General features: G+C 43.1%; 1 protein-coding gene across 5 annotated transcripts in view; it reads right to left on the minus strand.

Moving 5' to 3' along the window:
• Window positions 1-23,280, minus strand: part of PPP2R5C (protein phosphatase 2 regulatory subunit B'gamma) — a 289,245-nt gene that overhangs the window by 157,753 nt on the left and 108,212 nt on the right. For all 5 annotated transcript variants that reach the window (XM_030215541.1, XM_030215540.1, XM_030215539.1 and 2 more), the window contains 3 exons: window positions 13,248-13,358; window positions 597-689; window positions 371-501 (listed from right to left, as the gene is read on the minus strand). In XM_030215541.1, the coding sequence (XP_030071401.1) occupies window positions 371-501; window positions 597-689; window positions 13,248-13,358 (335 nt within the window). The remainder of the gene's footprint in view (window positions 1-370; window positions 502-596; window positions 690-13,247; window positions 13,359-23,280) is intronic.

Genomic DNA, 23,280 nt, shown 5'->3' on the forward strand with positions numbered 1-23,280 from the left:
AATCATCAAAAATCTCAGACAGGGTAGAACTTCATATGCAGGCAGACAAATATGAGAAACAGGTAGAATTTCAATGTAGGCAGACAAATGTGAGAAAAGATTAGGCAAAAGGCATACATAAAACCAAGTCTATTGCACCATACTGAGCCAACTTTTTAAAGACAGTTTAAAAAAATCCACTGCTTAGCATAGTCTATCATTCTCTATTGCTTTTTTTTCTGCAAACAAATGAGGTGAGCTTAAAACATGGTGCAACAAAAACAGAATTCAATATGGCAATGTCTGCAACAATCAAGTTTTACTTCAAGTTGCTTGTACTATCTATTTTCACTTGGCCGAACAGAATCCAAAACAAAGAATACTGACATACCTATAAAATATATTATTTATTTGTTTCCTGATGTAAGCTCGTAGGCCTAAAAATTTTCCATAGATTCTGTGAAGGGTAGTTTTAAGAAAATCTCTCTCTCGAGGATCTTCGCTGTCAAAGAGCTCTAAAAGCTGTGGAAAACAGAAATATACTTAAGTTTAAAAGACCAACAGAAAAGTACAAACTTCACTAGACAAATTATGACCAGACACATACACATCCTTACCTGCAAGACAAACTTTTGATCAATATATTTCTTGGCTACATTAGGTTGGAAATCTGGAGATTCTAAAAATCTTAAGAAGAATTCATAAACAAGCTGAAATAAAACCATACAAAAACCAGTTAATTTCTTCATATATTTACCACGTACACAAATATTAGTGGAGAGAGGCAAAACTTCAAAACTCCTTACAGGCTACTCTGCCAATCCAAAATGCAGGGCTCAACTGATTGCTCGACTAGTGGCAGTTATGACAGGTTTTTTTAGTGAGTGGGGCAAGGTTTTTGCATGAGATAAACAAGTGATTCTCCATTGGTTGTATGAACGTTAACTGTCCTTTGTACTATTATATTTTTATTGGGGTTTTTTTTAAATGAATGCTATTCTCCATAAATTCCTGGATCTCTTCAGATGTAATCCACATAAAACCTAAATGGGTAACTGTGGAATATATGAACAAATGTAATGTAAGAGTGTTACTGTAAAAAGAGAGAAAACATTTAAAATAGGATGGGAAAATGAGTACTAAACAGTCTGCAAGCATTTCATGTAGGAGGTAGATAAATTAGGCAGCAGAAATATATAAAAATGCAAAAGATTGGATACCATTATGATGAACCAGAAGTCTAGGAGCAGAGATGGTATAAAAAAATTCAAACAGTGACATTAAAAATACAAGGCTCAATTCACCCAGTATCATCTTACTCCCCAGAGTGCACTGCTGAAAACACTAATAGCAGTCATCAAACTCTGAAGTTTAGAAGAGATTCAATCCCAAAACATATTTATCACTGCCTAAAACAGAGATTCAGAGCAAATCAAGAGGAGAAGCCACTAAATATACGCCGTTCATGTGTCCCACTTCACTGAGAAACATGGACACAAAAACATATTCACTAAACTATATACAGTGGATGCATTGTAAAAATATTTACATTATTGTACATTTTTAACATTCCGCTGTCTAAAGCCCACCCATGTCCAATCACAATAGCTGAGCAAATTCAAATACACCTAGACGAAGGATCAAGCTGTTTCTGTTGTATGAAGTGAATTTGAAGCAAACGTCAACCATGTCCAACAAAGAGCTGCTGAAAAAAAACTCTGGGGTATTTATTCAAAAGGTAAAGACTGAAATTTTCTTAAAGCCTTCCTTAACTGTGCTTGAGTATTGCCTGGGGCACACCCAGATCCTTCATGAGAAATTGCTTAAAAGTATTATCATGGAAGTCTCACAGTGGGAGGGAAGGGAGGAGATGGGTTATGAGAAAGGGATGGAAAGAGAATGTTAACTGTGGTCTGTATAATGAATTTAATATGACATGTTGTAAAGGGTTTAGAAGAATAAATATACAGAGTTTTAAAAAATACCATCATGTGGTGAAGTAAAACGGCAGCCACCTAGTGTGGTGATGCTCTCCACCTTTTCCTAGTTTCAGAACGGGCAAGAGGAGGGGAAAATCATGTCCAGGTGTGGGCTCTACAGTACCCTTAATCTCCCCAAAGACCAGACTGATTCTTTTGTATGCTGGATTCCTGGTGTATGCTTGGCTTTGGAGGATCAGCCACTAGGAGAACTGTCCGTGGAAAGAGGTCCGACATCTCCCCAGGCTGCAGAGATCACTCTAAGCCCCAAAGATGTCCCTCTGACTCTGTTGCTTTGGAATCAGTTCTGTCTCAGGTGGAGCAAACATCGCTTCTCTTGGATTATGTCAGGGCTGAGCTTGTTGTGGGAGACCTAGTGGCCTTGGGAGCTGTCTCTTCAATTTCACCTTTACTAGAAGCTCTGACTTCAGGTGAGCCATTAGACACTTTCTCTTCTTTTTCCAACGTAAATATAAAATACAGCCAAGTTTCATCTTTAAAAAACATGCTATATATATATATATATATATATATATATATATATACAGTGGGGGAAATAAGTATTTGATCCCTTGCTGATTTTGTAAGTTTGCCCACTGACAAAGACATGAGCAGCCCATAATTGAAGGGTAGGTTATTGGTAACAGTGAGAGATAGCACATCACAAATTAAATCCGGAAAATCACATTGTGGAAAGTATATGAATTTATTTGCATTCTGCAGAGGGAAATAAGTATTTGATCCCTCTGGCAAACAAGACCTAATACTTGGTGGCAAAACCCTTGTTGGCAAGCACAGCGGTCAGACATCTTCTGTAGTTGATGATGAGGTTTGCACACATGTCAGGAGGAATTTTGGTCCACTCCTCTTTGCAGATCATCTCTAAATCATTAAGAGTTCTGGGCTGTCGCTTGGCAACTCGCAGCTTCAGCTCCCTCCATAAGTTTTCAATGGGATTAAGGTCTGGTGACTGGCTAGGCCACTCCATGACCCTAATGTGCTTCTTCCTGAGCCACTCCTTTGTTGCCTTGGCTGTATGTTTTGGGTCATTGTCGTGCTGGAAGACCCAGCCACGACCCATTTTTAAGGCCCTGGCGGAGGGAAGGAGGTTGTCACTCAGAATTGTACGGTACATGGCCCCATCCATTCTCCCATTGATGCGGTGAAGTAGTCCTGTGCCCTTAGCAGAGAAACCCCCCCAAAACATAACATTTCCGCCTCCATGCTTGACAGTGGGGACGGTGTTCTTTGGGTCATAGGCAGCATTTCTCTTCCTCCAAACACGGCGAGTTGAGTTCATGCCAAAGAGCTCAATTTTTGTCTCATCTGACCACAGCACCTTCTCCCAATCACTCTCGGCATCATCCAGGTGTTCACTGGCAAACTTCAGACGGGCCGTCACATGTGCCTTCCGGAGCAGGGGGACCTTGCGGGCACTGCAGGATTGCAATCCGTTATGTCGTAATGTGTTACCAATGGTTTTCGTGGTGACAGTGGTCCCAGCTGCCTTGAGATCATTGACAAGTTTCCCCCTTGTAGTTGTAAGCTGATTTCTAACCTTCCTCATGATCAAGGATACCCCACGAGGTGAGATTTTGCGTGGAGCCCCAGATCTTTGTCGATTGACAGTCATTTTGTACTTCTTCCATTTTCTTACTATGGCACCAACAGTTGTCTCCTTCTCGCCCAGCGTCTTACTGATGGTTTTGTAGCCCATTCCAGCCTTGTGCAGGTGTATGATCTTGTCCCTGACATCCTTAGACAGCTCCTTGCTCTTGGCCATTTTGTAGAGGTTAGAGTCTGACTGATTCACTGAGTCTGTGGACAGGTGTCTTTCATACAGGTGACCATTGCCGACAGCTGTCTGTCATGCAGGTAACGAGTTGATTTGGAGCATCTACCTGGTCTGTAGGGGCCAGATCTCTTACTGGTTGGTGGGGGATCAAATACTTATTTCCCTCTGCAGAATGCAAATAAATTCATATACTTTCCACAATGTGATTTTCCGGATTTAATTTGTGATGTGCTATCTCTCACTGTTACCAATAACCTACCCTTCAATTATGGGCTGCTCATGTCTTTGTCAGTGGGCAAACTTACAAAATCAGCAAGGGATCAAATACTTATTTCCCCCACTGTATATATATATATATATATATTCAGAGAGAAAACAAGATGGCTGCCGCACCTGACGGTTTTTGAAGCGCTCCTGGCGTCTTTGAGCAGAATTACCTATTCTTCATTGAAAATGCCACATACTAAACGTAAAGGAGTGTTGAGAGTAGTGCCTCCACCTTCCTCAACCTCCTCACCTGCACAAGCGTCGTTGGATCGTTTCTTTCCGGGTGTATCCAGGCTTCTACGGGGAGAGGATCCCATTGTGGAGGGATCTGAAGGAGCGGATTCCCCGCTGGAAGAGGAAGTCTCCCTGTCTCCACCATCCACTTTGTTGATCCCTCCAAGCCCGGCGTCGAGAGTGTCCCTGGCGGGAAACTCCACGGCCAAGGAAGACGTGTCAACGGGGAAGACTGGTGAGGACCCAGGCACGCAATCGGTGATTCGGGACACAGCAGGAAGTTTGTCCCCTGTAGTGCAAACCTCGGAGGTGACTCTACAAACCCTAAAGGTGATGTTAGACCGGATTACAGCTACACTAATACAGACGTCAGGTGATGTTCTTAATTTAAATACTAAGTTTGAAGAGTTGAAAAATACTGTAGATTCTGTAAGAAGTGACTTAACAACTCAAGTTCATGATATACAAAAGGAGGTGGAAACTTTGAATTCCTTTAAAAATGTGGTTATTAAAGATACCACTGATATTAGACGAAAAATAGAACAAATTGAAAATTATAACCGGCGCCTAAACCTCCGATTTTTGAATTTTCCAATATTAGCGGGGGTAACTCTGAAAGAAACTTTCTAGAAATATATGACTGAAATACTGAAAATTCCTGCAGAGGCAATGCCCCCGCTAAATAAGATTTATCATATTCCTGTTAGAACTGGAGCGCAAGGTCCGGAAAAAGACTCTTTGTACTTACAGAATATTTCAGATATTCTGGAGCAATCATCTCAAGTTATACTGAATAGAACTACGATTGTATCAATGGTATTTGAACAGGACTACAATAATACCCTAAGACTCTAAAAATTCTAAAGCTTTATTTTATGGTTCCAAGGTGTGGATCTACTCAGATGTCACAAAGTCAACACAGCAAAAAAGGAAGTTATTTCTTGCCTTAAAACAAAATACAATAGATATAGGTGCTTCCTTTTTCTTAGCATACCCATGCAAATGTGTAGTGAAACACGGTCTAACTAAATATATGTTCTTTTCGCCGGAACATCTAAAAGAATTTATAGAATTGAAACGAGTGAAATGAAATGTAACCTGGATAAGTCAGCCTATTCATATTTGATTGTTTAAAGCTGGAATCCCTCTAATTCTTTTTCTCTCTCTCTCCCAATTTGGGGTCTAAGGAAGGTAATGTGATTGTTATGGTAATGACAAAACATTAACTGTAGATTTTCTTTATATAGTGCTTAAAAGGTCATAAGAGGATGTTTTGAAATATTATTATAATTTGTTTCAACCTGTATTTCCAAACAAGGTTTTCTCCTTGAATAATGTATTAAAAGCATAAATAAATAAAATGCTATTTGGTGACTTTGGAGACACTTTTGTTGGCCATCAAAAATCTCAGTTTGGGAGATCAAACTGCTAAATTGATGGCTACAGCATCAACACAACCAGAAAACTTCTGCTTGTAGTGGGAGACTAGACTGCAGGTTTACAACAACTGGAGAAAAATGAAAATACTTTTGTTGAAGAATCTGTATCTCCATAGGAAACTGGAGGCATTAGAAAATGTGATTAGAAATCTTCCATTTATTACTTTTCCAACAGAGGCACATATTTCACTGAGAGAAGTATTAAATGAATACATGATAGAGATTTTGGCAATGGCTCCAGCTGCTTTGCCCTCCTGTGGTGTGCGTTTATTATGTTCCATTTGTTAAGAGTGAGACTAGGACAATAGAGCAACTTGAGACATCATTAATGTCCACAGATAGTCTGGACGTTTATACCATGTCTATTAGAAAGGATGTTGTTCTTTGGCTACCAAGGTAGTTCAGTTTACCTACAAATCTTGTTTTTGTTTGCTTTTTTTTTTTTAAACAGAAGCATGTTTTATTTCATAATACTCAAAGCGAAGTTACTCACTTGTGCTAGTGTTCACGAACAGGTTGTGAATTCTCACATGTGGGTGATGTCACTGATGGGAGCCCTGGTACAGATGCTGCCCAGCATTCTATAACTTTTAGAAGCCTTTGGCAGGACCCCATGGCACATGTATGAGTGCCTTCGGAGTCACACGGGACCCACAGTTGGATAAAAAGTATAAAGAATGCAACTCCTAGAGGAGAAGAGAGGATATGTGAGAATACTTATCCTGCTGTCCTCGGAGAACAACTGCTACAGGAAAGTAACTTAACTTTCTCTGATGACACATGGGAATCCCTAGCTACCAGGCTCACCGAAAACAAAAAGGCCAACCAACAAACACTATCAAATTAAACAGGCCTGTTGTGAAGGTGCAGTCTGGAACAAAGAAGAAAAGACCTAGAAAGGTGGAGTTGTATTTTAGATGCCAAACAAATTCTGCAGAACTGTCTGATCAAACCAGCTGTCACATCAGTTATTCTGCTCAAGAAAGTAATGATATGTGAATGTGTAAACTGAAGACCAAATTGCAGCTCTGCAAATCTCTTCAATGGAGGCAGACCAAGTGGACTGCAAATGCAGCCATGGCTCTGGTATTGTGAGCTGTGATATGACCCTCCAAGGTCAGCATAGCCTGGGCATAAAATGAAAGAACTGCAGTCTGCTAGCCAACTGGATAAAGTGTGTTTATCAATGGCTATCCCCATCCTGTCTGGATCAAAATAAATAAAGTTGGGTGGACTGTTTCTGGACTTTAGTCCGCTTCAGATAGAAGACTAAGGCTTGCTTGCAGTCCAAGGTGTGCAGTGCAATTTCGCCAGGATGGATATGAAGCTTTGGGGAAAAATGTTGGTAGGATGATTAAGATGGAACTCTGACACCATCTAAGGAAGGAACGTAGAATGAATGCAGAGAACTATTTCTTCACTCAACGTGTAATTAAACTCTGGAACTCGTTGCCACAGAATGTGATAAAAGCAGTTAGCTTAGCGGGGTTTAAAAAAAAGGTTTGAATAGCTGCCTAAAAGAGGTCCATAAGCCATTATTAAGATGGACTTGGGGAAAATCTACTGTTTATTTCTAGGATCAGCAGCATAAAATATATTGTACTGTTTTGGGATCTTGCCAGGTATTAAAAACCTGGATTGACCACTGATGGAAACAGGATGCTGGGCTTTGATGGACCTTCGGTCTATCCCAGTATGGCAAAACACTTATGTTCTTCTAAGCTTATTTCTCTGGAACTGCCTGACTGATCTTGCCCATTTTTGAATTCTATTTGTCTTCACCAGTTTTTCCTCCATGCCAAATTTGGTCCTGTTCTGTTAAATTTCAGAGGTTATTTTGTCCAGACAGACACATTTTCAACTTCTTATGCATTATTCCTTTTTGAATACCCACTGGGTTGGAAAGAACAAAAGCCCCAAAATGTAAGAAAAAAATCTCACCAATCTGACTATTACATAAAATTCTTCCTGTGCCGCAGTTTAGTGCTATATAAACATATAGGCTTTCAAAACAAAAATTCCATGTAGAATATCTTCATGAATTTATTTCCAAGTCCATGGCTAACAATTAACTGATATCAAAACAGATTTCCATGGGAACAGGTATCTGAGCATCAGATAGCAAACAAATGGATACGTGGTACCTTAGACCAGTGTTTCTCATGTTGGACCTGGAGTACCCCTTACCAGTCACGTTTTCAGGATATCCACAATGAATATGCATGAAAGAGATTTGCATATAATGGAGTCAGTGTATGCCAAGTGTCAGGGCTCATAGGCACCAAATGGTCAGAGTAACCATGTTCATACGTGACTGTGCACAAGAGCTAGCATGTGCATTTATTTCAGATTTAAGAGAAATACATATAGCCATGTAAGTCTCAAAAGCAAAAAAAATTAGAAACCTACTGCCTGCATTAAAAGCATACACCAGAATTATTCTCTGGTGTGAGTTATCGGTCTAGTTCCTTCTGCAAGGAAAGGACAGGCTCAAGCTGTCATCCACATACTGTGGCATGACATCCTGATGACAGGGTCCTTAGGGCTGTACATTCTAACCTGGAACAGTATTGGTTTGACCATCTTGACCTGAGAAATATGAGCAATGAAAAACACATTGGTAAGCAAGTTTGTTGATTAAGAATTGATTATATTGAAAACATTATAAGCATACACAAACAAGACACATCAACTATACGGTAACAGACTTCTCAGAGTGTGTTCCTCTCTTGCTCTCAATAAACCTAAAATAGAAAAAAAATGCACAGGAGAGTACAATATCTTCCTCTGCCTTCAGCAGTGGCTCTAGCACACCATTCCTAAAGAGAGGCATTGCCTTGACCTCTAGATTATCAAGCAAGTAGTTCATGCAGCTGTCGTACTTATTAGTTAGTATAATAAAAATAAAAGACAGGGGTGTGGCATAAAGTCCTGTACTTCAACATAAATGTGATGCTGTACAAAACTTTAAAGGCACCTTGGTTATCTGACAGTGCTGATGTAATATATATTTACATAAGGCCTTTACAACATAAAGAAGAGTAAGAAGTGTAATCTGTATACAGACCATTAGTTCCGTTCATTGAAGGATATGTACTAGATGAACACTGGCTGTACAGAAATCTGTTTCCTAGCACGCCATCTGATAAATTAATGAATATAAGTATTTATATACCACTTAGACCTAAGCGGTTTACAGTTTCATTTTACAGGTACTGGGTCTGTCCCTAATGGGCTCACAATCTAAGTAGTACATATCTCATTAGGTAGGAAAATGCTTGTCGCCTTTCTGTATACATAAAATCCAGTTTGGAAGTATAAGCTTCACATTAACTGCCACAAAAAATGAAATGAGTAAAGTGACACGATTCTATCCTTTTAACTTGTGCTAGCATGTCACTTCTTTTGCGCATACTACAGTAGCAACCATCTTTCAGTTTATCCCTTATGGCTACACACATTTGAGAACAGGTACTTTGCTGCTTCCATGAAACAGGTTACTTTGTGAAAGAAACAAAGCACTTCTTGCTTCTAGTGTTCGAAAATTCTTCAATTCATGAAAGGGCTTCTTTATGTCAAGCAACCAATTCAAAAGTCTCCTGTGCCATGGGACCTCATTGTTGTCTATAGCTTTCTCATGACACAGTCTTTTGTGCCAATATAATCTGCTTCACCCAAGCATCTTACCCAAAGAGTTACTTCTGCTAGAATGATAAGTGAACTTCCTGACTCAGTCACCTATGAACTGAATACTCAATTTCAGCACAACAAAGTAGTTCCACATACATATCCAAAGTTCTTACCAAAGGAGGCAACATCTTTCCATGTCAGTGAGGAAACAGAACTTCTTAAGTTTCTTAAACTACATAGGAATCCACATGAGAAGTACCTTCACACTCTGAACTATGAAAGGTTTTTACTTTCTAACTTAAAATAACCTAAATTAACAAATCTATAAAACTTTCTCCTTCCACCTGCCAAAGTTTTGGCATTCCCGTAGTGTAATGAGCTTCAGTGAATTGGCTAGCATCCGCTATCTAATTTTGTTACAATCAAACTGGTACTCTTCTAGCTCTCCTAAAATATGTTTTGACGGTCAGCATATTCAAAGCACCTATTTGGTCTGTGTTTCATACCTTTATTTCACACTGTTTGGACCAGTCCACAACCAGAGACGGTAGATTCTGCCAAAAAGCGAAGATACTTACCCGTAGCAGGTATTCTCAGAGGACAGCAGGCTGATTGTTCTCACATGTGGGTCGACGACTGCGTTGGCCCAGGAAACGGAGCAAATTTTTGAAGCAAAAATAAAAAGTTTTGCCCAGAGTCTTCTGGCGCGTGAATCACGCCCACAGCGCATGTGCAGACGACTTCCCGCCTGTCGTGTGAGCGTGCCCCTTGGTTAAATCAAAAAGCATACAACAAACTAGTAACAACTCCAAAGGGGAGGTGGGCGGGTTTGTGAGAACAATCAGCCTGCTGTCCTCGGAAAATACCTGCTACAGGTAAGTATCTTCGCTTTCTCCGAGGACAAGCAGGCTGCCTGTTTGTTCTCACATGAAGCTCTCAAGAAAGACACAGGTGTCATTGTAGACAATATGCCGTAATCCTCTGTGCAGTGTGTGGTGGCAGCCAAAAAAGCAAACAGGTTGCTAGGAATCATCAGGAAAGGGATGGTAAATAAGACCAATACTATAATGCCTCTGTAACCCTCTATGGTGCGACTCCAATTTGAGTTCAATTCTGGTCGCTATATCTCAGAAATGATATAGCAGAATTAGAAAAGATTCTAAGAACGGCGACCAAAATGATAAAGGGGATGAACTACTCATATATGAGGAAAGGCTAAAGAGGTTATAGCACTTCAGCTTGGAAAAGAGACAGCTATGGGAAGATGTGACCGAGATCTACAAAATCCAGAGTGATTCACCTTTACCTGTTCTACACCAATTTTTTACTCTTTCAAAAATAGGAAAGACTAGGAACACTCAATGAAGTTACATGGAAATACTTTTCAAACAAATAGGAAGAAATATTTTTTCATGCAAAGAATAGTTAAGCTGTGGAACTTGTTGCTGGAGAATATGGCAACAATGGTTAGCATATCTGGGTTTAAAAAAAGGTTTGGACACGTTCCTGGAGGAAAAGTTCATAGTCTTTTATTGAGATAGACATGGAGAAGGCACTGCTTGTCCTTGAGTTAATAGCATGGAATGTTGCTACTATCTGGGTTTCTGCCAGGTACTTGTGACCTGGATTGGCCACTGTTGGAAACAGGATACTGGAGTAGGTGGACCATTGGTCTGACCAGTAATGACCCAGTATGGCTATTCTTATGTTTTTAAATTATTTTTTTCACATGTGCAGTCACATTTGCTTGTAAACATAGATAAAAAAATGTGTGTGTGTATATTTACAGGTATTTTATGGTACCCCTGATGTAGGCACTTGCTGAATCGTGGCCACATCAAGTCATCTGTATTTTGTTGTCTTTTATTTAAAATTTACTCCTTTGCTATACTGGTGGTTCTCCTCTTCATTGCTGATCAGGTCCTTCCTAACTTGCTTTTAACTGACTTGCTTACCTTTCGTGATTTTTGTAGTCTCTTTATATTACTCCTCTAAACATGTCACCAAAAAAATGCTCAGATCTAATTTTTCTCAGTCTTCTCCACCTTCAAACCTCTTAGTAGAACCATAAACATAAAAGGCTGTAGAAATAGCAGAAAAAGTAGAGGGTTCCAAACACAAAATCTCTTTGAAATATTTTTTCAACATCTACAAAGGTGAGATCAATCTGGAGTGGAGATATATTTTTTAACCAACTGATTTTTCAATAAAACCTTCCCCTTCACAAGAGCATTATGCATAGTATTCAAAGAATTCAAAGACTGATCATGTGCCAATAACTTTCTTTAACCTTATCTAGCTCTGCTTCCTCTACTTGAAACTTATTCACAGTTTGTCCTAAGAAAGAACGCAGCTAAGACAAACAATTATTAGTAAAGGCTTACATCCTAGTCAATAAATGCCAGAAGTCTATATTAGTTAGTTCTTTAGGAGATTCACCAGATGAGGCCTCCCAAATTACCAGAAAGACCACAGGCTTTAAGACAGAAAACGACATATTAACCTCATCAAGATCAGTCAATTCCACAACCAATTTTTCATTCCTTTGAAAACTCAGTCACTTGGGGTATAAGAGTCAAAGAACTCTTCATCAACTCCCTGGTGCTCTGGTGAGACAGCAAGGGATGCTGCAGAACTGCTTCTGAGGTTGGCAACACATATGGGATCAGGGGAGGTGAAGAGGGATTATGGCTAAGGGAGGCTTCCTCTGATGATTTGAAACAGTTAGTACCAGAGTGAAAGATTACGAAACTTGAGATAATATTATAAATGAATCCATACAGCCTATAACATGCACCCACTTGGAGCCTACACCCACCACTTAAATCTCCCTCATCTGTTTGCCAATACCATAAATGAGAAAAACCCACCACATCCAGTCCAGAATCAGTTTCCACCACAGTCTCCATTCAGGCTTACACCAGGGATCCACTTGGACTCCAAAGGGTCTTTTCCATTTTGGGCATACACCTACAACTATGTATCTGCAGCCACATTCTGTGGCAGGGGCTGATATTTTGAAGAACTCAGCTGGCCCCCAACACTGACATTACTTCCAGGGTCAGTCCTGATCAACATGGTGGATGGCAACTCATGGGTAAGACTTCATGTGAAAGACTCCTCTCTGCTTAAGAGGGTCATCAGTCTAGTTTATCCCATCCCCCCCCACACTATTTTTATTTTTGAAACTAATACTTTTTTTGACAGAAACATTATGATTTTGGGTGAATTGAGCCCACAGACTGCTGTGATTTGGGCAAAATAATGATATAAAACTTAGACTAGAGTACAGTGGAATGAAAGATGATCATTTTTTGCTTGAAAGCCAAACAGAAAATGAGAAGACAAGCTAAAAGGAAGAGTGATAAGTAGAAAGAAAAGTATCTATGACTGGGGACAAAAAAGGAACAATGGGTGCAGAGAAGAGGCAGGAAGCAAGCACAGCTTTTATACATGCCATATTTGAGGAAATAAACTATCATCCTAGATGGCTGGTTACTGATACATCAGAAAACATGCTGACAATAAGTGATGTATCAGAGAATCATTTCTGTAGGACAGACAAATTTAGAGGAAGAAATACCAAAACTCAGAAGGGTTAGAGGAAAAAAGGACAACAGAGGGTCAAGTGGTGAATACTGACCAAAGTCAGAGGCCACAATAGTCTCTAAAAACGCTCTACTACAACTGTCTTCTGATTAGGTTTCTGTTTCTTGAGCTGTAGCAGGTGCTTACTAATTAGTAAAAAGTTTCTCATGCATTCAATAATATGAAATACATCAATTAACATGCATCCACATGTAGCCAACTACATGAAGCAATAAAGTATGAAGTTTGTTTGTATTTTTTTTTTTTTTTTTTTTTTTTAACTAAAATGATTAAAATTACATTTTGAAAAAATAAATAAATGAAGATTAACTTTACCTGTAGATGAGGCCAAGCAGCCTCTAGTGTTGGTTCATCTTCCTCTGGATCAAATTCAGCTCCTGTTGGATTGGAGGATGGGGGTAACGTTCGAAACATATTTACTGCAAACTAAAACAGAAAATATACAAATTAAGACTAAAACCACACAGTCCATTGTAAATTTGAAATGTTGCAGCAGAATTAAACATAGATCTTCAAATAGCGCCACGTATCTGGTAGGCCTACACCCCCTTGGCTCTCACGCTGAGCCAGGCATCTGCAGCTAATTTTGGCCTCTATAGATAAGCATATCCTGAGGGATCCTCAGAAGCTTAGCCGAGATTGGGTGGCAGAGCCAGTGGGGGGAGATGGGGCTGGTGGTTGGGGGGGTGGGCCTTGTTCTGGGCAGACTTCTACAGTCTGTGCCCTGAAAATGGCAGAAACAAATCAAGGTCAAGTATACCCATAAAGTAGCACATATGAGTTTAAATTCTTGGGCAGACTAGATGGACCGTGCAGGTCTTTTTCTGCCTTCATCTACTATGTTACTATGTTATGTTTGTTCAACTAAATGCTGGTGTATACCCATTAAAGACAAAGGAGCCCTTCCACGAAATGGCATCAAGTTCTTTAGATTGTAAGCTCCTTTGAGCAGGGACCGTCCTTCTTTGTTAATTTGTACAGCGCTGCGTAACCCTAGTAGCACTCTAGAAATGTTAAGTAGTAGTAGTAGTAGTTTAAGGTTTGATTAACATGCAGAAACAGGCTACTGCACAACCCTGTTAAGGGGTTTTGTGGTAGTTTGCCTGTTTCCATATGTTAAACTGTGCATTATTGCCTTTTTCAGGGTTTTTCCCCCCCCCCACTCAGGAGGTGTGGCATGGGCAGAGAGTGGGAACAGAAGCATTAGAATGCTAGTGAGCTACACTTATCCAGCAGTAACTCACTAATGCAGAGTTAATGCTCTGCAAGTAGAGCACATGGGAACAGCCTGCAATAAAAACAGTAGGAATGCCCATAAAAAGAGTGAGGTAAAACTTGCAGTTACTGTGCCGTAAAATCCATTGTTAAGCTGTAACAACTCTAAATTTTGGTGCATTTTAGTAAAAGGGCTCCAAAGCTACTATGCAGTCTGGAAACAAAATTATTTACATGAGTTAAAGAACAGAGATGTAAATATTACTTAAAATGTTAGCTATTAAAAAAAAAAAAAACACTAATTTATTGACTTTCCTCCCACCCTTGGGCTAGCCAACAGCAATATAAAGTAGCCAGGGCAGCTGCAAAACCAGCTGAAAGGAAGTAACAATGTCAGCTGCAGCTCAACTCATTCCCTTCTGTCCTGGCAAATATTAAAATAGCGAAATGGAGTAAGTGGTTAGACATCACCCAAATTCTGCTAGAATATTTTCTATTCTGGCAAGGAGCACTACAAATAGAAGAAAATGCTTCTCATATCTCCTTATCTTTTGACTTAAAGCACTGTAGTAAGGCCTTCAGAAGAAAACACCCCCAGGGCTCTTCCATGAAAATGAAAGCAGAAGACCTGAAGCAGTAGATGAACTGATCAAAACTCCAGAGAGATGAAAGATCAGAATACTAAATAAATAAATATGGACCTTTACACCACCTGATCCTGAAAATGAGCATCCCAGTCAACAGTATGCAATCTGATATTATTAATCAACTGGGAGCTTTAAGGCTAACACCTCAGTATAGAACGCTGAACCAAGGCCATCACCTTATACTGCACTGCACCAGAACTCCAAGGGTAGACCGGACTTGTAGCTGTAAGAAAGTAGTGACAAGCACAAGAACAGAGAACTCTGTGAGACTCAAGTGAACTTGAGGGTACTAGACAAATTGTAGATGCTACCACCGTTTCCATCATGTGCATCTGGTCCAATGACTGATGCTTCATGTAATGCAGAAGCAACTATATGCAGAAAATAATTAAGAATATAAACATCAGGTTGATGGTCTATCAAGCCCTGTATCTTGTTTCCAACAGTGGCCAATTCAGGTCACAAGTACCTGGCAAGATCCCAAAAGAGTAAAACAGATTTTATGCAGCTTATCCCAGAAACAAGATGTGGATTTTCCCAAGTCCATCTTAATAATTGTTTATGGACTTTTCTTTTAGGAACATGTCTAAACCTTTTTTAAACTCTGCTAAGTGAACTACATTTACCATATTCTCTGGCATGGAATTCCAGAGTTTAATTACATACCGAGGACTATAGATTTAGTCAATGGCGACTAGGTATCGTTAAGATCTGTGCTCAGCGCCAATTCTCTAAGGGTCCCTTAGCACTAAGCAACATTTACAGAACAGCGCTTAGCGTGGATTCAAGTAGTTTTAGAAGGAAGGGGGGGGGGGGGGGGAATTCATCTAAGAATATGTGAGAGGTTGATGAACAGTTAAAGGAAATGTTTAGTTGAAGTTAGTGCTGCCCAAGAAGGTGCCACCAGTTACTGAAAGAAGGGTTCACAAAAGTTCAACAAAAAGAGTCCTTCTGTGAAAACGTAACTGCTGGATAGTTAGAATATCTACCTTATTCAATGGGGTAGCGAAGATACTTACCTGTAGCAGAGCAGGTATTCTCCGAGGACAGCAGGCTGATTGTTCTCACATGTGGGTCAACGTCCAGGTCGGCCCAGGAATCGACATTTTGCAAGCAAAATAAAAACGTTTTACCAGAATATTCTGGCACGCGTGCAGCGTGCACCGCGCATGCGCAGACTGAATTCCCACCCGTCGTGTGAGCACATCTCGTCAGTTAAATAAAAAACCTTATAAAGAAATAAATAACTCCAAAGGGGAGGTGGGCGGGTTTGTGAGAACAATCAGCCTGCTGTCCTCAGAGAATACCTGCTACAAGTAAGTATCTTCACTTTCTCTAAGGACAAGCAGGCTGCTTGTTCTCACATGTGGGGTATCCCCAGCAACCAGGCTCACTCAAAACAATGAACATTGGTCAATTAGGCCTCGCAACGGCGAGGACATAAAGATTGACCTGAAACCATAAACAACTAACTGAGAGTGCAGCTTGGAACAGAACAAAAATGGGTCGGGGGGGGGGGGGGTGGAGTTGGATTCTAAACCCAAAACAGATTCTGCAGCACTAACCTGCCCATACCGACTGTCGTGTCGGGTATTCCCCTCAAGGCAGTAGTGAGATGTGAATGTGTGGACTGATGACCACTTTGCAGCCTTGCAAATCTCTTCAATACAGGCTGACTTTAAGTGAGCCACTGACGCAGCCATGGCCCTATAGAGTCAGCCCAGCTTGGGCGTAAGTGAAGGAAATGCAATCTGCTAGCCAACTGGAGTCTGTGCGTTTTCCAATGGCGACTCCCCTCCTGTTGGTATCAAAAGAAACAAACAACTGGATGGACTGTCTGAAGGGCTTTGTCCGCGGCACGTAAAAGGCCAATGCTCTCTTGCAGTCCAAGGTATGCAAACTGTTTTCGCCAGGGCGGGTATGAGGACGGGGAAAGAATACTGGCAAGACAACTGACTGGTTCAGATGGAACTCCGACACCACCTTGGGCTGGAACTTAGGGTGTGTGCGGAGGACTACTCTGTTGATGAAACTTAATATAAGGTACATGCACTACCACGGCTTGAAGCTCACTGCCTCTATGAGCTGAAGTAACAGCCACTAAGAAAATGACCTTCCAGGTCAAGTACTTCAGATGGCAGGAATTCAGTGGCTCAAAAGGAGCTTTCAATCAGCTGGGTGAGAACGACGTTGAGATCCCATGACACTGGTGGAAGTTTGACAGGGGGCTTTGACAAAAACAAACCTCTCATTAGGCGAACAACTAAAGGCTGTCCAGAGATAGACGGTATTCAAGCAGGGTCTGTGTAGGACAAGAAAGAGGATCTAGGGCCTTGCTGTCACACCAGACGGCAAACCTCTTCCATCTGAAAGAGTAACAGCTCTTTGTGGAATCTCTTCTGGAAGCAAGCAAGACTCGGGAGACACCCTCTGAAAGACTCAGGGAGGCGAATTCTAAGCTCTCAACATCCAGGCTGTGAGAGCCAGAGACTGGAGGATGGGATGTAGAAGCGACCCCTCGTTCCGGTGATAAGGGCTGGAAAACATTCCTATCTCCACGGTTCCTCGGAGGACAACTCCAGAAGAAGAGGGAACCAAATCCGGCATGGCCAGAAGGGTGCAATCAGGATCATGGTTCCGCAGTCTTGCTTGAGTTTCAGCAAAGTCTTCCCTACTAGAGGTATGGGAGGATACGCATACAGAAGGCCTGTCCCCCAATGTAGGAGAAAGGCATCTGATGCTAGTCTGTCGTGGGCCTGAAGCCTGGAACAGAACTGAGGAACCTTGTGATTGATCTGAGTGGCACAAAGATCCACCGAGGGGGTGCCTCACGCTCGGAAGACCTTGCGGACTACGCCCATGTTCAGTGACCACTCGTGAGGTTGCATTATCCTGCTCAATCTGTCAGCCAGACTGTTGTTTACGCCTGCCAGATACGTGGCTTGGAGAAACATGCCGTGACGGTGTGCCCAAAGCCACATCTAGACAGTTTCCTGACACAGAGGGCAAGATCAGGTGCCCCCCTGCTTGTTGGTGTAATGCATGGCAACCTGATTGTCTGTCTGAATCAAAGTGATTTGGTTGGACAGCCGATCTCTGAAAGCCTTCAGAGCATTCCAGATCGCTCATAATTCCAGGAGGTTGATCTGAAGACCTTTTTCCTGAAAGGACCAAGCTCCTTGAGTGTGAAGCCCATCTACATGAGCCCCCCACCCCAGGAGGGATGCATCCGTCGTCAGCACTTTTTGTGGCTGAGGAATTTGGAATGGGCGTCCCAAGGTCAAACTGGATTGAATCGTCCACCACTGAATGGAATTCCGAAAGTCGGTGGACAGTTGGATTACATCCTCTAGATCCCCCCCAGCTTGACACCACTGGGAAGCTAGGGCCAATTGAGCTGGTCTCATGTGTAGACGTGCCATGGGAGTTACATGAACTGTGGAGGCCATGTGCATCAGGAGTCAACATCTGTCGAGCCGTGATCTGTTGAGGCGCTCACACTATGGACACTAGGGACAGGAGGTTGGTCTGCCCTTGCCTCGGGAAGATAAGCATGAGCTGTCTGTGTTCAACGGAGCTCCAATGAATTCCAAGTTTTGACTGGGGTGAGATGGGACTTGGAATAATTTATCACGAACCCCAATAGCTCTAGCACTTGAACAGTCATTCGCATGGACTGTAGAGCACCTACTACCTCAGAGGTGCTCTTTACCAGCCAATCGTCAAGATAAGGGAACACATGCACTCCCAGTCTGCGTAGCGATGCTGCGACTACCGCTAGGCACTTTGTGAACACTCTGGGCGCAGACGCCAGACCAAAGGGCAGTAGACAGTACTGAAAGTGCTGTGTTCCTAGCCGAAATCGAAGATACTTTCTGTGAGCTGGAAGTATCGAGATGCGTGTGTAAGCATCCTTTACGTCTAGAGAGCATAGACAATCGTTCTCTTGAATCATGGGAAGAAGGGTGCCCAGGGAAACCATCCTGAATTTTTCTTGGACTAGAAATTTGTTCAGGGCCCTTAGGTCTAGGATGGGACACATCCACCCTGTTTTCTTTTGCACAAGGAAGTACCTGGAATAAAATCCCAGCCCTTCATCCCCTGGTGGAACGGGTTCGACTGCACTGGCCTTTAGAAGGGCGGAGAGTTCCTCTTCAAGTACCTGCTTGTGCTGGGAGCTGTATGAATGAGCTCCCGGTGAGCAATTTGGAGGTTTGGATTCCAGGTTGAGAGTGTATCGTAACCGGACAATTTGAAGAACCCACTGGTCGGAGGTTACGAGAGGCCACCTTTGGTGAATAAACATCAACCTCCCCCCTAACGGCAAGTCGTCTGGTACGGACACTTTTACTGAGGATATGCTGAACTGAAGCCAGTCAAAAGCCCATCCCTTTTGTTGGGGACCACCAGGGGCCTTAGGCGCACGCTGTTGATGAGAACAAGCGCGCTGGGGCTGAGCCTGGGCAGGCTGCCGAGAAGGAGGAGTGTACCTACGCCTAGCATAGGAACAGGGAGCACTCCTCATCCCTCCCAAAAAAAAAAAAATCTCCAAGATGAGGTAGTAGCAGAAGACACCTGGTGGGAGAGAGAATCCATAGCATCATTATGCTTCTTGATCTGGTCAACTACATCCTCTACTTTCTCACCAAAAAGGTTATCCCCCTGGCAAGAAACATCCGCCATCCGCTGCTGGACCAAATGATCCAGGTCAGAGATAAGCAGCCTTGAGAGTCTGCGCATCACTATACCTTGAGCAGCAATCCTGGATGCTACATCAAAAGTAAAAAGAATCGAAGCGGTGCAAAGAAAAGCTAAGAGAATGATATGGAATTTGCGTTACAAGACGTATGAGGAGAGACTTGCTGACCTGAACATGTATACCCTGGAGGAAAGGAGAAACAGGGGTGATATGATACAGACGTTCAAATGTTTGAAAGGTATTAATCCGCAAACGAACCTTTTCCGGAGATACGAAGGCGGTAGAACGAGAGGACATAAAATGAGATTGAACGGGGGCAGACTCAAGAAAAATGTCAGGAAGTATTTCTTCACGGAGAGAGTGGTGGATGCTTGGAATGCCCTCCCCCGGGAGGTGGTGGAGATGAAAACGGTAACGGAATTCAAACATGCGTGGGATAAACAAAGAAATCCTGTTCAGAAGGAATGGATCCTCAGGAGCTTAACCGAGATTGGATAGCAGAGCCAGTAGTGGGAGGCGGGGCTGGAGGTTGGGAGGCGGGGATAGTGCTGGGCAGGCTTATACGGTCTGTGCCAGAGCCGGTGGTGGGAGGCAGGGATAGTGCTGGGCAGACTTATACGGTCTGTGCCAGAGCCGGTGGTGGGAGGCAGGGATAGTGCTGGGCAGACTGGTACGGTCTGTACCGGAACCGGTGGTGGGAGGCGGGACTGGAGGTTGGGAGGCAGGGATAGTGCTGGGCAGACTTATACGGTCTGTACCAGAGCCGGTGGTTGGGAGGCGGGGCTAGTGCTGGGCCGACTTGTACGGTCTGTGCCCTGAGGAGCACAGGTGCAGATCAAGGTGGGGTATACACAAAAAGTGGCACACATGGGTTGTCTTGTTGGGCAGACTGGATGGACCGTGCCGGTCTTTTTTCTGCAGTCATCTACTATGCTACTATGTTACCCCTGGCCAGGAATTTTCGACACAACATCTGCTGCCTGACCACCTGGCGAAAAGGCCCGGCATGCTCTGGAGGGAATGCATCAACCAAGCTGGACAGTTGCCTCGCCGAGTTCCGCAAGTGGACGCTCGTGAAGAGCTGGATCTCGGCAGTTAGCATAGCGGCCTGATACGTCTTCCTCCCAAAAGAGCCCAAGGTTCTAGATTCTCTGCCTGGGAGTGCCGAGGCATAATCCCTAGTGCTCTTCGCTCTTTTGAGGGTGGAGTCCAACACCATGGAATTGTGAGGTAGCTGAGACTTCATCAATCCAGGTTCACCATGGATCTGATATTGGGATTCAGCTTTTCTCGGGATCACGGGATTAGACAGAGGGAATGACCAGTTTCGCATAAGGACTTCCTTCAGTACGCTATGCAAAGGAGCCGTTGCAGCCTCTCTAGGCGGAGAAGGATAATCCAGGACCTCGAGCATCTCAACCCTGGGCTCATCCTCAACCTCCATAGGGAAGGGAATAACAGCAGCCATTTTCCTAACAAAGGAGGTAAAGGATAGACTCTCCGGTAGAGAAAGTCTCCTTTCTGGTGCAGGAAAAGGATCAGAGGGAATCTCATAGGACTAGTCAAAAGAAAAGTACCTGGGATATTCCTCTTCGTCCCATGAATGCTCATCTTCAGTACAGGACAAGACATCCCTCAGAGCAGTCCGAAACTGAGCCTGCCTCGACACCGAGGAACAACATCCTCGATGGCGGTGCCGAGAAGTCGACGACCGCCTGGACTCCGGTGGAGCTTCCTCCACCGACGTCGAAGGGGAGTCGACCTGGGTGGCAGGCGGCACTGAGGTCAGGGACCTCACCACAGGCGAAGGGCCAGATGCTGCTGCAGCAGACAGTACGGAAGGTGCAAGCACCCCCAACACCGAAGCAGACTGGCGCAGCAATCCTTCCAGAAGCTCTGGAAGCAGGGCCCTGATGCACTCGTCGAGAGCTGCCATCGAACAAAGTTGTGGGGTCGGTAAAGGAGCCGGTGGCAAAATCTGTCAAGGCTCGGGAGCAGGTACTGGGCTGCCAGAAGCCCGACGCATTGGCACCTCCTGTATAGAGAGGGAGCAATCCTCTCGGCGCCGACGCTTCTCGGGTGCCAATTCCTTCGACGTCCTGGAGCTCCCGGCACTGTGTGTCGAAAGAGAATGACGACGGCGCTTCTTCGCCTTCGCTCGATGTCCGTCATCGAGACTCCTCTGTACCGATGAGGACGTGGAATCCACAAGCCTTCTCTGGGCCGGGTCCGACGAAGGTTGGTCCTGGAAGGCCTGCATAACAGGAGGCCTCGAGGCAGGTGGAGACCCACTCAATGCCTCACTGCTCCCAGCGTGAGTTGGTCTTTGAGCAGCCATTACCTCTGCTCCAGACGTCGATGCTTCCTTCGATGTCGATGCCGCCAACCTCAGTACCGATGTCGACGTACCGGACTGAGCACCAAAAAGCTTTTCTCGTTGGGCTTCTCGAGACACTTGGGTCTGTTTCTTCATATGAAGACACAGACTACAAGCGGCTGGGCTATGGTCAGGCCAAGGCACTGGATACACCAGGCGTGGGTATCGGTAGCTGAGATGGTCCGGTTGCACAGAGTACAACATTTGAAGCAGCTGGGTGTCTTCGATGACATGGAAGGAAAAACGGCTTCGGAAAAATCAAAAGACGCGATTGTACCTGTTAACAGAAAAAGGGCACAACCCGGCCGCGTGGAAAAACAAAGGAAACTTTAAAAAGTGAAAAAAATCTAACAAACTACGGGACGAGACGGGACCCCACATGGATACTGCCCGACCGAAACCCACCCGCTATAAAGACAACCTGCGAGCAAGAAACGAGCACGCAAGAACCTGGGCTAGAGAGCTCGATCGAATCCCACCCATCGGAGAAGAGGACCAATTTGCAAGCAGTGAAATGGGACTTCCACCGAAAATCCTCCCAAGTGAATTGATTCTATGAACGGCTCAACTCAACCAGGGAGCACAGCGTGGCCCCGCCGATCCGATACTGCATGCGATCAGGACGAGGGGAGCAAAATCCATCTGCTAGCAGCTGGGAGCCAACATGCTTTGTAGCATGCAGTAAGACCTTCTTAAATGCTGTAAATGCTTTAAAAGATTGCACTAAATGCTCCAAATGCTTTGTATATGCTTTGCAATATGTTGAATAGATTTCCTTTAAATGTTTAAATGCTTATAGACTTTAAAAGCTTTATATTTACCTTGCAACATGTTAACTGACTCCTTTAAATGCTCCAATGCTCTATAAGCTTTAACTAATTAATGTTGATACTGATCGCAGCTGACACTGCTTAATGCTGACACAGCTTAATATTGATATTACTAGACGTTGATACTGCCTAATGTTGATACTGTTTATTGCTGGTAACGCTGATGTTAAGCATGCTCAATGCGGATACTGCCTAAAACTACATTTAAATCTCTGTTTAATGTGCACAATGCTGATGTTGAAATTGCCTAATGCTGACACTGCTTGATGTTCATACAAAATTTCACTAATACCCTCAGGAATAACCAAACATCACGAACTGAAGCCAACATGAACACCAGCAAACTGCTCATGATAATTTACTTCCTCCCACTAATCTATTACGCATGGACTACTCCCAACATAAACAACAACCTACCCACAGCACACAAACCCTATAGACAACCTGTATACAACTCACCAGACCAAAAGAACAACCACCAACTAAAAGGAAAAACAAATACATAGGGAAATAACCAACAAAAAGGGAAGAAAGGATGTAACAAAACCAGATTCCAAGAAAATAGGCAATTAATAAAAAT

The sequence above is a fragment of the Microcaecilia unicolor genome, chromosome 9, assembly GCF_901765095.1.
Source record: "Microcaecilia unicolor chromosome 9, aMicUni1.1, whole genome shotgun sequence".
NCBI lineage: Eukaryota > Metazoa > Chordata > Amphibia > Gymnophiona > Siphonopidae > Microcaecilia > Microcaecilia unicolor.